Genomic DNA, 13,782 nt, shown 5'->3' on the forward strand with positions numbered 1-13,782 from the left:
AGAATTTTTTAATTTCTATGTGCAGTCACTGAATCTGCACTGTATCCTTTGGGACATGGCAAGGTGTACAGCCTAGTGACTACCGCAAAGCATGACTACTGAGACATAATTCTGACACTGACAAAGCTAACAAGCGTCCATCCACGTGCCAATGCAGGAGGCTCAAGAGACACAGGTTCAATCCCTGGTCGGGAGGATCCCCTGGAGAAGGGAACGGCAGCCTGCTTCAGTATTCTCGCCTGTAAAATCCAACAGAGGAGCCTGGCGGGCTACAGTCCAAGGGGTCGCAGAGTCTGACAGGACTGAGCACACACATACCTGTTCTATTGATATAACAGGTTAGAAAGAACTGTGGAAATAGCAAGAACTGTTGAATGCTCCCAAAGAGAAAAATCTGCACTTAACTCCTCCATCAGAAAGACATAATCTGAGAGGAAATCATAAAAGAGAACACTTTCCAGATCAAAACGTCTCTGACGGAAGCTTTCATTCACTTACTGAAGAAGCGGAGATGAGTGAAGAAAGAGATCGTTCAAAGTCTCTGCTGTAGAAATGGTGACCTGAATGGACTTGGGGAGCAAAGACCACTTCTGAAGTATGTATGATTTCCACTCATCCACGGGCAGATCCATGCTACTTTAGATCTAAAAAATGAATAAGAAAATAAGGAATTCAGTTTTCTACAAATGCGTAATTCCAGAAAATCAAGATTTCATTCAAGCAAGCATGAAGCAACAAAATCAGATCTTGTAGTCTCTTCCCACAGTTGTTTACATGTCAAGGAAGGATGTACCCTCTCCCGCACCAATTCACATCCCTTCATTCAGAAATATTTTCTGAAAACTGACTTTGTTCCTGGCATCGTACTAGGGAACGGTTATACAATGATGAATCATATTTCTTACACAGTTCAATACTTTCTTTTCAATCCCGAGGTCACTCCTTTAGTTCAAGCCCTCACCATTTCCTGGCTGGCATTCTTTCATGTCATAATTAGTCATAATTAGTCTTCAGGCCTACAGACTCCCCCTCCCCGTTCCCCCTTCCCAATTTAGTCCATCCTCCATACTGAGACCGACATATTTCTCTGCCTTAAATTCACTGATGCTCCTCTTAGAACTTAGGGAAGCCCAGTACAAACCCTTTATTATTTGACCCCTGGCTCACTTTCTGATCAAATCTCGCCTTTTTCTCTATACCCTACTATCCGAATTTCCACACATCCTTCAAGACTCAGTTCAAATGGTTCCTACTCCGGGAAGCCTTCCCTGATTTTGCCACCTGTGACGACGGACGCACACTTTGCGTCTCTCCTGGGGCCCAAACCACGTTTACAGAGTTAAGGCTACTCGCAGCAGAAACTCCCTTGACTTACTGTGCTCCCCTCTGGGAGTAGGGACCAGGTCTTATTTACCTTGAGATACCCCTCATCCACTGTGCCAAGCTCAGGGTCTGGCACCTGCGGGAGCTCAGCTCGGGGTTGCTGAAAGAAGCGAGTCACTGCTTTGACTACATTCAGTAGCAGAATTATCAGGGAACCCCTCGAACACTCCTCTGGGCTAGCAGTCTGTGGCTGCCCGTCAAAGGCCGAGCGCGCTGCGTTTCCTAGAACCCGCTGGGAAAGCTCCCGGAACCCCTCGGCCCTGCGCCCTTGGCGGCGCCCGCGTCACGCTTCGCGCGCGCCGGGGCTCGGCGCCCCGCCCCCAGGCCCCCGCCATCCCGCAGCGAGGCCCTGGACCCGGACTCCGGAGGGTCACGTGAGCCGCGTGCCGCGCCTCAGCCAATGCGGTGGCTGCTCGGCCCTCAGACCGCCCCGTGCCGTGCGCACGTCTGGAGGCGGGGGCGGGTCACGCAGCTCCTCCGGCCAATCGCCTTGGAGCGCGCGGGTCCCCGGGAGTAAAGCCAGGCTTGTGTGCGGGGAGCCGGAGCGCGGGAGTTGTTGCGGCGGAACCATGGTGGGCCACCTGAGCGAGGGGGCGATTGCGGTGAGGCGACGCCTGCGAGCTGGGCGCGGTCCGGGGAGGCTGTGGGCCCTGGGGCCGTGCGGGTGGAGAAGGGGGAGAGAGCACAGGGGCCGGAGTGATAGCGGGGGCTGGGGAGGAACCACCGGATGACCCTCTAGAATCATCAGTTAACGCATTTTTATCGTCATCTTTTTAAACATGCTCATGCTTTTCCTGCTTAAGGAATTGAAACAAAGTAAACGGTTGATTTCCCCCCATCTCTCTCCTGCAGCCACTGTTTCTTCTCCCCTTCCCCCATCCGCAGCGAAACTTTCTCCAAGAGTTGTCAGTTTCCAGTTCTTTTCCTCGCCTCACATTCCCCTTTAACCGACTCGAATTAGTCACCCCGCTCTCTGATCGCTGTAACCCTGCCTGAAGTCATCAGTGCCTCCTGGGGTTGTTAAATCCAGCAGACACTTTTGAGATCTAAATTTATCAGCTCTCAGCAGCGTTTGACTATTGGGCATCGCTTTCTTCCGGTAGCATCCTCTTCTTTTAGTTTCTATGGCTCAGCCTGGCTTGTCTTTCTCCGTCTTATTTTCAGATCCTTCTGTAAATGTTTGTTGACTCAAGGCTCAACCCTAGGCCCTCTTCTCCCAAAACAATTAAATTACCGTCTCTATGTCATTTGCTCACAAGTTTTTCTTTTTGTCCAGGGCTAGCTTTACTCTGAAAAACAAACTTCTATCATCTGTGTACTTGATATCTCAAAGACATTTTAAATTCAACATGTTCCAAAGCAAATCTAATATCTTCCTAAATTTGGGCCTCTGCTGTCCCCTGTCTGGATGCATCCCACCATTATTCATTAAGTTATGCCAGCCAGAAATTGTGGAATCATTCTTCCTGTAAACTCTGTCACCCTGGCTTGTCCAGACTGTACCTAAGTTTGGTCTGTTATGCCTTCATCTGTCTGTTAAATCCAGCTACTTCTCTCCAGGCATACTGGCACCATTGTTTGTGCCTGGCCTTCTCCCTTTTACCCAGCATAATTTTCCTCCTGCCATTCCCAGCACAGCATATTCCTACCTGTTCTTTCCTTTTTTCCAGCTTTTTTTAATGTAAATTGTAAATTCCTGATATATTTCATACTTCTGCCTTGCACAGGGGCTTTTTTTTTTTTTTGAATTTGTTTTTATTTTTATTGGGCTCTAGGGAATGGGATGGGGAATACATTCTTTAACCTGTGCCTGCTGCCTGGGTGGTGCTTTTTTTAAAAATTATTATTATTATTAAATTTTTTATTTTTTATTGGAGTGTAGCCAGTTAACAACGGGTTGTTCTTTATTCTTCTCTTGTTGACTAACATAATCTTCGAGTTTCCACTCAGTTACTTCCTCAAAGAACTCTTCCTTGACTCACTTTGCTAGGCTTAAGTCCTTTTATTTTCAGACGTAATTCCTGTTTGTTCACCTATTATCTGTTATTTCAGGCAAGATATTAAACTCTGTCTTTCCTCTTCTGTCACAGGCTAATCATACCTAGTACCTGTTGCCTGTGATTAGTGGAAGGATTAAATGAGCTATTAAAGTCCATGTCTGATACATAATAAATGTGCGTTGTTACCTATTATTAATAGTCACAGATATGATTTTACATTAAATATTGTTCATTTCATTAATGTCAGTTACTTTCTGTCTTCCCCCCACTGGATTGTAAATACTCTGAAGCCCGAAATCTTGTCTGGTTTTTTTTGCCCAGCGCAGTCTCCCTGATTCCTGGAGCAGTGCTGGCCAGTATTAGGTACCCAATAAATGTTTACTACTTGCATGTGAGGCAGTGAAAAGAAAGGGACAGAGGTGGATGAAGAGGCACAGTTGGTAAAGTGGAGTGAATATTTTAATAAATTAAAAATAATTAACCTTGAGAAGTGATTGCAAATTGTAGTCCTTATTTCCTTTATAGCTGCAACCCTGCATCTTTAAGACAAATTAGGAATTGTTCTAAGGTATTATTTAAATAATTTGCTGAGTTAGTTTTTGTCACATTCAAAATTGTAGTATTACTTAGATCTTGTTCATAAACGACAGTGAAAATTTATGTGTGTGTTTTGGTAGAGAACCTTTGTCAAGTTTCTCATCTAAAGCAAGTAATATTTTAGTTCAAAAGACATAGACCCCCCAAAGGGTAAGCAACTAACACACACAAATAGTAGGGACATTTTCAGCAAGAGCTAACATAAGAAATTATTCATGGAACTATTGTGGTAAATAGAACAAATAGTATTTCTATCTTAAGTAATTAGGTAATACAAAGAGAGGGGAAGGGAACTAATATTTTTGATCATTTCCAGTGTGCCAGATATTTCATTATAGTCAGTACTTAAAATAACCCCGTAAGGTAGATTTTTATCATTAACCCCGTCTTACAGACGAAGAAATTAAAATCCAGAGAAGTAGTTTGTGCATGAGCTGAGAATTTGAACACGTACTTTTGAGCATTATATTCTGTTGCTTTGTATTTTTTTTTCCTTCCAGTTTTATGGAGATGTAATTGAAATACCACACTGTGTAAGTTTCAGGTGTATGGCATAATGATCTGACTTACATGATGAAACCATTACCACAGTCAGTTTGGTGAACATCTGTCACCTCACACACATGCAAAATAAAAAATAGTATTTTTTTCCTTGCAATGAGAGCTCTTAGGATTTACTCTCTTAATAACTTTCACATTTAGCATCGTTAATTATATTAATCCTGTTGTACATTACATCTAGCCTGGTACTTATCTTACAACTGGAAGTTTGTACCTTTTGAATAGATTTGTTCAGTTCCTCCTCCCTCTACTTCCTGCTTCTGGTAACCACAAATCTGATCTCCTTTTTTCTTTGAGTTTGTTCATTTGCTTGTTTGTTTTTGAAGTGTAATTGGCCTACAATACAAGGTTAGTTCCTCGTGCACAACATAGTGATTTGTTATTTCTGTACATTACAAAATGATCACCATCGTTGATTTTTACTAGCAATGGTAATTTGGAAAATACACTGTCTTAAGTGTATATGTCATGTTCTATGTCCCAGAAGAATAAGTCTTATATTCACTATTTATTGAGGGCACAAATATAAAGAGTAGTAAAGAAATATATGCATTGTGTTTTAGACTCAGATAGAACAGAAAGGTGCTTGATGAAATTACTGACCTGCCCCTTCCCCTAATTCTGTTCCCCAGAAATGGCTACTTAAAAATCAGACTTCTTTGACTGTCCAGTGGTTACAGTTCTGTGTTTCCAGTGCAATGCAAGGGGCTCAGGTTCAATCCCTGGTCAAAGTCTAAGGTCCCACATGCTGTGGGGCATGGCCAAAATAAAGATCACATTTACTGAAGTTTAATTAGATTTACATAAAGTAGAAACTACATTGCAGAAGGTTTGCACACTATTATTACTACTTGTAATACATCAAGTAGTAAGTACATCAAGCCATATGCAGTTTGATGAATTTGGACAATTCAAAAAGTATAAAAGGACACAGTGCAAGGTCTGCTTCCCAACTTGTGTCCCCCATCACCTGGTTCCTCTCACAAGAGGCAACTAGTGGTATATAAACATTTTCTTGAGGCTGCATAATATTTTGCTTTAAGGGTTTGCTATACTTATTTGTCTGATTCCCAGTTAATGGGCAATGTAGGGAAATAAATGTGCTATTATGAATAATGAGTACATATGTGATGCCAGTATTTTATGAATACATACGTGAAGTAAATGTACGTTGTTGGTAAGTATAAATCCCACTTTTATAATTTGTCCAGAGTGATAAAGAACTTAAAGTGGATTCTCAAATGGTAAACTCTGAAAAGGGTCTTTTAATAATGTTACCTGTGGTTTATTCCAGATACCAAACTAAAAATACGTCAAGTTTTAATCATGATTTGAACACCTATCTCATAAGAATCCGTTTTTACTTTTTCAGGCCATCATGCAACAGGGAGATACATCTATAAAACCCATCCTCCAAGTCATTGTGAGTACCTCCATATTTTTATGTCAGACATTTTTTGAACTTACATATAATTATAAATTACATTTCACAGGGGACGTACAGTCCACTTCAGGAAATTTGTCCACTCTAAATTCTCTTAATCATCACAAAATTAGTCTAGTCCATGTTGTAACTTTGAGAGAGAAACCAGGGTTTATTTTTACTGTTATGTTAGTCAGAGTTTGATCTCTGGAGGTTCCAATTTGAAGCTTTGCCTTTCTGTTCTTTCCACAATTGGTGGCTACTGTATTGCTACCCATTTTTATTTAAGAAAAGTATCATGTCTGTTTTTGCTACCACATGGTTGTTATTCCCATTTCATAGATGAAGAAACTGAGGCTCAGAGAGGAAGTGACTTGTCCAGTTTATACAGTAGGAAGCAGTAGAACCCTGATTTGTACCCAGGTGGTCTGACTCCAGAGCCCACCTGCTGAACCCCTGCCCTTGATTATGTCATCTTGCTGCTGCTGCTAAGTCACTTCAGTCGTGTCCGACTCTGTGTGACCCCACAGACGGAAGCCCACCAGGCTCCCCCGTCCCTGGGATTCTCCAGGCAAGAACATTGGAGTGGGTTGCCATTTCCTTCTCCAATGTGTGAAAGTGAAAGTGAAGTCGCTCAGCCGTGTCCGACCCCCAGCGACCCCACGGACTGCAGCCCACCAGGCTCCTCCATCCATGGGATTTTCTAGGCAAGAGTACTGGAGTGGCTTGCCATTGCCTTCTCCATATGTCATCTTAGGAACAGCTTTCTAACCCAAGTTCAGTGCGTCATCATTCCGTTATTCTTAAGTGTTGCCTTTGCACCTGTCATTTTTTAGCATTCTAGATAAAGTATTAGAATCTTATAATAATAAGAACACCTGCTACCTGTGAGCATCTGGAGATTATAGGATTCCTATAAACCCTTCAAAGTCAGTAGAGCCCAGAGTGAAATAACCTCTACATAATATAGAATGTGGGCTTTCCTAGTGGCTCAGCAGCAAAGAACCTGCCTGCCAATGCAGAAGACTTTGTTCAATCTCTTGGTTGGGAAGATCCCCTGGAGAAGGAAATGGCAACCAGCTCCAGTATTCTTGCCTGGGAAACCCCATGGACAGAGGATCCTGGCAGGCTAGTCTGGTTACAAAAGAGTCAGGCCTGACTTAGTGACTAAACAACAACAACAAAAACACATCATTACTTCTTCCGCCTTGGTGGTTCTGCCCTGGGGTTTGTCTTGCTCAGATCTGCCTCATATCTGGCTTCTGGAGCTCTCTACCTGCAAAGAACTTGTCTGCTTAAAATTCTTCATTAACCCTATCAGTCATTTAAGGAGTTCTCAAATTTTGCTGAGGATTTTAGAAATCAGTAGGAGCAGAATTCTGGACCATGATTGCAGATTCTGAGTCAGTAGGCCCGGTGGTTTGTCTCCCTGTTGCTCCCAAACTCATTGCCAGTCTTCTTGAGGCTGTTTTCGTATTCCATTTTCTTCACAAAGCTGCCTCTGATTTTCTTCAAGCTGATATAAATGTCTTGGCTCTGCTCCCGTGTCATTATGTGCATACCTCTGCTATTCTCTGCCTCCATCTTCACCCCAGTTGTAAGCCTCTTTAGGGGAAGGTTCCCCCGCTCCCCGTTTCGTATTTTTATCATGTTTCCTACATAGTACCTTACCTATATCAGCTGCCTTGTTGTATGTTTTTTTTAAATAAATTTTCAATCAAATTTGAGTTAAGAGAGAACACAAGAGTATTGGCAACTTGTTTTTATCTATGTTGTGTTTAATAATGTTAGTAGAGAGGTTGGTGGGAGAATCATCAAGTCCAATTTTCTTTTGCTTGGATTTAGGTGTCAAGAGAGTGGGCAAGCAGCTCTGTTTCTGTGGGACTAATGGCAAACCCACTCTCCTGCCACTTAGGTTTACTTATCCCTGGGGACTGGGCAGACAACCTGGCTAATAAATCGTGTTTTCTCTCCTAGAACATCCGTCCCATTACTACAGGGAATAGTCCACCCCGTTATCGACTGCTTATGAGTGATGGATTGAATACTCTGTCTTGTACGTGTGATGTATAAACCTAGGAGTTTGTATTTTAACAACGAAAGCGCCCCCAACAACCTGATTGCAGTAATTGGAACATTCCAGAACTCTACTTTTGCTTGGCTGTGTCTTCAGTCAGACAGAATTGCGGCTGGCAGGGAGCATTCCGACAATAGACTGGGTCTAGTGGAAAGCTGCCATTTGGCTTAATTAATTTTCTCTGAGTGGTGCTCTGCTCTTTCTTTGATTAATTTCCCTTAGGATGATATTGACATTTAGTGGGTATGATGGGTTAGCTGTCCTATACTTGTCTTTTTGGGGTTTTATTTCTGCATTGGAAGCTTTACGGGGAGAAAGAGAATTTGTAGAGTATATACTTACTATCTCTAGTCACAAGGTGAAGGACCCAGAAGAGATTTTATTTTAGTCTTTGTCATGAAACCTGAATGATTGAAAAGATGATTTGGGGCACTTCAGGAAGTACTTAATTTCATAAAAGCAACAGGTGTTAAATGCACAGCAAATTATTACTGTTTTTTACCATACAGAGTCTGAGTAGTTTTAATTTCAGGATTGTTTCTTCTTTTGCTGGTACAAATGTGATCAGCTTTTAGACTGTCATGACTGAAATGTCTTAGAGACTAAAGTAATCTCTGTGCTTTTCAGCTTTCATGTTGGCAACACAGCTGAACCCTCTTGTTGAGGAAGAGCGATTGTCTAGCAACTGTATTTGCCAGATTAACAGATTTATTGTGAACACGCTGAAAGATGGAAGGTATGTGGTATTTTTTTTTTAATGTTTATTTATTTGGCTTCATCGGGTCTTAGATGCAGCACGCGGGATCTTTCATTGGGGTGCTCAGACTCTGCAGTTGTCGTGAGTAGGCTTAGTTGCTCCATGGCATGTGGGATCCTAGTTTCCCAAGTCGGGGTTGAACCTGTGTGTCCTGGACCACCAGGGAAGTCCCTGTGGTATGTTTTTTTTCTGTTGTATTCTGTTGTAAAATGGGGGCTAATTTTTGAATACAGAAGTTTATTGGATGCCAAAATTCAACTAGGAATCAAAGAGGCAGTGGTGAGCTGTCAGCCAAGAGTTCAGAGCTATTGAGTTCTGAACTCAGATGACTGAAAACGGGACACCGACAGGACAGACATATGGAACCAAACTGGAAATTTCAGAGCAGGAAATTAAAGCCAAATATAGAATTCATATTTCTAATCTCTTCAGCAGTACTGATTCTAGGATTTTCTCTTTAAGTATCTTTAATGAAAAAAGGGTCACTTTTTAGGGCAAAAGAAGATGTAATTCATTCTATAACACTGCCCCTTTTCTGCCGTCTTGAATCTTTCTTAGTAAAGACTTTCTTCAGCCAACAGAGAGTACTGTAGAGTACCTCCATGATGCTCCATGCTAGAGACACAGTGGTGAGCAGAACTGTTAGTCACACCTGAGTAACCATTACTGAAATACTTTTTTTGGTGGCATGCAGAGTCATACTTGCCAAATCTAGGGCAGTTTAAAAATCAAAACTGTGAGTTTTCTGTCAGTCTAGTGGTTGATGCTCGGTACTTTCACTGCCAAGGTTCCAGGTTCAGTCTCTGATTGGGGAACTAGGATCCTTCATACTGTATGGTATGGCCAAAAAATTTTAAAAAATAAAAAAGCCAAAGTAAATAAAAATACTGGCATTACAACTTATTGAATAAAGTAGGAATTTATAAGTCCTTACTGAATAAATGAATACATGAGGGGGAACAGAAAGCTTTTCTTATGGTGGAATGCCATCTAAAAATGTAGATGGATTGACAGAATTAGAAAATCACCATTTGGCGACCATCATATATGCAGGAAGCATTTAATAGGTGCTGTGTAAGTTTCCTATGGCTGCTCTAGCAAAATACCACATGTTTGATAGTTTAAAACAAAGAAATTATTTCTGGAATAATTTCTGGAAGTCAAGAGTTGACATCAGTTTCACTGGGTAGAGATCATGGTGTTGGCTGGGCTAGACTCCTCCTAGGAGCTCTATGGGAGAATCCATTCTTTGCCTCTTCCAGCTTCTGGTGATAAATAGCATTCCTTGGCTTATGGCTGCATCACACCCGTCTGTCTCTCCATGGTCACATTACCCCTTCTGTCTGTACCAAGTCTGTCTCTACCTCCTCCTCCTTTTTTTTTTTCTTTTGACTGCACAGTGTGGTTTGTAGGATCCTAGTTGGCCAGTCAGGGATTGATTTTGTGCCCCCTGCAGTGGAAGTGTGGAGTCCTAATTCTGGACCACCAGGGAACTCCATCTTCCCTCTTCTTAGAAGGATATATGTAGTTGCTTTTAGGGCCCATTGGATAATCTGGGATAAAATCGCCACTTCAGTCCTTAATTAAATCACACCTGCAGAGTCCCTTTTTGCCATAGAAGGTTCCAGGCGTTAGGGTTAGGATGTGGATGTATTTTTGTCAGGGGTGTTCATTCAGCTGACCACAGATGCTGAAACAGGTGGTGAAAGTTTGACGAGGAACAAGTTATTTTTAGGGTTAAAGTATATCCCCCTGCCCCGAACAGCGTAATTATTAATTGTAAAAGGAAAATAAGTGATTTACAGCAGAGAAAACTGGCAGATGGCACCTTATTCCAGTTGTTGGCATTAACATTACCAGTAATGGGACAAAGAGAAGTCAACGTGTTACCTGACTGGATGCAGTGAGAACATAGTGTCAGTTCAGTTCAGTCGTGTCTGACTCTTTGATGGACTACAGCACGCCAGGCCTCCCTGTCCACCACCAACTCCTGGAGTGTACTCAAACTCATGTCCATTGAGTCAGTGATGCCATCCAACCATCTCCTCCTCTGTCGTCCCTTTCTCCTGTCTTCAATCCTTCCCAGCATCAGGGTCTTTTCCAATGAGTCAGTTCTTCCCATCAGGTGGCCAAGTATTGGAGTTTCAGCTTCCACATCAGTCCTTCCAATGAACATTTAGGACTGATCTCCTCTAGTATGGGCTGGTTGGATCTCCTTTCTGTCCAAGGGACTCTCAAGAGTCTTCTCCAACACCACAGTTCAAAACCATCAATTCTTTGGAGCTCAGCTTTCTTTATAGTTCAACTCTCACATCCATACATGACTACTGGAAAAACCAAAGTTCTGACTAGATGGACCTTTGTTGGCAAAGTAACGTCTCTGCTTTCTAATATGCTGTCTAGGTTGGTCATAACTTTTCTTCCAAGGAGTAAGTGTCTTTTAATTTCATGACTGCAGTCACCGTCTGCAGTGATTTTGGAGCCCCCAAAAATAAAGTCTGTCTACTCTTTTCCACTGTTTCCCCATCTATTTGCCATGAAGTGATAGAGCCGGATGCCATGATCTTAGTTTTCTGAATGTTGAGCTTTAAGCCAACTTTTTCACTCTCCTCTTTCACTTTCATCAAGAGGTAGGTTCTTTAGTTCTTCACTTTCTCCATAAGGATGGTGTCATCTGCCTATCTGAGGTTATTGATATTTCTCCTAGTAGTCTTGATTCCAGCTTGTGTTTCATCCAGCCCAGCATTTCTCAGGATGTACTCTGCATATAAGTTTAATAAGCAGGGTCTTAATAATCAAGTCTTTAATATACAGACTTGATGTATTCCTTTCCTCTTTGGAACCAGTCTGTTGTTCCATGTCCAGTTCTAACTGTTGCTTCTTGATCTGCATACAGATTTCTCAAGAGGCAGGTCAGGTGGTCTGGTATTCCCATCTCTTTCAGAATTTTCCACAGTTTGTGGTGATCCACACAGTCAGAGGCTGTGGCATAGTCAAGAAAGCAGAAATAGATGTTTTTCTGAAACTCTCTTGCTTTTTCGATGATCCAGCAGATGTTGGCAATTTGATCTCTGGTTCCTCTGCCTTTTCTAAAACCAGCTTGAACATCTGGAAGTTCATGGTTCACTTATTGTTGAAGCCTGGCTTGGAGAACTTTGAGCATTACTTTGCTAGTGTGTAAGGTGAGTGCAGTTGTGCGGTAGTTTGAGCATTCTTTGGCATTGCCTTTCTTTGGGATTGGAATGAAAACTGACCTTTTCCAGTGCTGTTGTATTATTGCCAAAGATGCATAATCTGTATCCAGTCACGAGGAAGCCTAGGGTAAATTGATGGACATTTTATAAAATAACTAATTTTCAAATTTCAGACATTGAAGAAGTCTAAAGAGATACGGTAATTAAATATAACACGTGATCCTGGATCCTTTCACTGTTAAGGGAATCATTAAGACAATTTATGAAGCGTGAATGAATTCTGTGCATTAGATAGAAGAATTCTTTGGTTTTCAAGTTCAATAACTTAACCAGGTCATGTCATGTCTCAATGTCAGTTGTTGTTCTTTTTTTCTTCTCTGGTACATGGTGTTTGCTCTTTCAGTCTGCAGTCCTTTTTGATGACAGTTTTCTGTTATTATTCCTTAATGACCTTTTCTGTTTCATTTGAGCTCCAGTTTTCACTTGTGTTGTGGATAACTTTGTTCTCCATATGTCTTCAGATTGCTCTAGTCTTTTCTTCTAAGGCATGCCTTGGCTTAAGATTTTCTAACATATTACATAGTTTGGTCTTTGTTAGATATTGCTTCCGTTCTCTCTTGCCCCTTAACTTTTTTTAAAGATATATACACACACATATATAATCTTATTTATTTTTTTCAGCTGTGCTGGGTCTTCACTGCTGTGCGAGCTTTTTTCTAGTTGTGGAGAGCAGGGGCTATACTGTCTGGTTGTGCTCGGGCTTCTCATTGCGTTGGCTCCTCTTGTTATGGAGCATGGGCTCTGGGGCACTCAGGCTTCAGTAGTTGGGGCACGTGGGCTCAGAAGTTGCTGCTCCTCGGCTTCAGAGCACAAGCTCAGTAGTTGTGGCGCTGGGGCTTAGTTGCTCTGAACGTGGAATCTTTCCTGATCAGGGCTCAAACCTGTGTCTCCTGCATTGGCAAGCAGATAATTTACCAATGAGCCACCAAGGGAGCCCTCCCTTAACTTTTCAAGCTCTCTTTTCTTCTCAGTTTCTTGTTTCTTCTCATCTTTTGACTTTTACTGAATTCTTCGTCTTATTTTGCAAGCCACACTTGGAAAGTATTCCCTTTCTTGGCTTATGCTTTTTTCTGGATGGGATTCTTAATTGTCTCTGCCTCCTCTGTTCCTTTTATTTTTATGTACTGTTGTGTGTTACATTGATGCTGTGTTATTTCTTCTTATCTTATGCCTGCCAATGCAGGAGACATAAGAGACTCAGGTTCAGTCCCTATCGGGAAGATCCCCTGGAAAGAGGGCATGGCAACCCACTTCAGTGTTCTTGCCTGGAGAATCCCCATGGACAGAGGAGCCTGGTGGGCTAGTCGACAGAGTTGCAAAGAGTCAGACTCGACTGAAGTAGCTTAGCATGCATACACACACATGCTTAATGTGGACAGCTCTGTCCAGACTTCATTTCCTCCGACATAGTCTAGGCTAGGTCCATCTCCTTGCCAACCTTCTCACTTGGGACCTGTTATCTGCCACCCCAGGCTGCCCTGGAATGCTTGAGTGGTGCCTTCTATCCACTTTCTCTCCTCTAGAGCGTGGGATAGGGGAGGATGGAAAGCTTTGCTGTGATTGAGTACAAAAACTCAAGCTCCATTCTCTCCAGTCACGGGTGGATGCCATGTGTTCCTTCCTACCTCTGCTGAAAACTTGAGTGTGTATGTGTGACCAGGTTTATACCTTACCTTATTGATGGTCACTGGTTTATTCCAACCAGGGCTTTAGCAGTCATCCTTGTACAT

General features: G+C 42.3%; 2 protein-coding genes across 3 annotated transcripts in view; one reads left to right on the forward strand and one right to left on the reverse strand.

Annotated features, from left to right (window-relative positions):
• SMYD4 (SET and MYND domain containing 4) overlaps window positions 1–1,716 on the reverse strand; it is a 43,707-nt gene extending 41,991 nt beyond the window's left edge. The window contains exons 1-2 of one of the 2 annotated variants that reach the window (XM_088828764.1): window positions 1,415–1,716; window positions 499–644 (exon numbers count right to left, since the gene is read on the reverse strand). In XM_088828764.1, coding sequence (XP_088684890.1) covers window positions 499–632 — 134 coding nt within the window. In that variant the 5' untranslated portion in view covers window positions 633–644; window positions 1,415–1,716. The remainder of the gene's footprint in view (window positions 1–498; window positions 645–1,414) is intronic. The other variant, XM_088828763.1, reaches the window with a different exon arrangement.
• A 115-nt stretch (window positions 1,717–1,831) lies between these two features.
• The window catches only part of RPA1 (replication protein A1), a 45,230-nt gene continuing 33,279 nt past the window's right edge, over window positions 1,832–13,782 (forward strand). Inside the window, exons 1-4 of the mRNA XM_055403380.2 lie at window positions 1,832–1,985; window positions 5,914–5,964; window positions 7,942–8,020; window positions 8,669–8,777. Coding sequence (XP_055259355.1) covers window positions 1,953–1,985; window positions 5,914–5,964; window positions 7,942–8,020; window positions 8,669–8,777 — 272 coding nt within the window. The 5' untranslated portion in view covers window positions 1,832–1,952. The remainder of the gene's footprint in view (window positions 1,986–5,913; window positions 5,965–7,941; window positions 8,021–8,668; window positions 8,778–13,782) is intronic.

This window comes from Moschus berezovskii, chromosome 20, assembly GCF_049115385.1.
Source record: "Moschus berezovskii isolate FMDL1 chromosome 20, NW_MosBer_1.0, whole genome shotgun sequence".
Lineage (NCBI taxonomy): Eukaryota > Metazoa > Chordata > Mammalia > Artiodactyla > Moschidae > Moschus > Moschus berezovskii.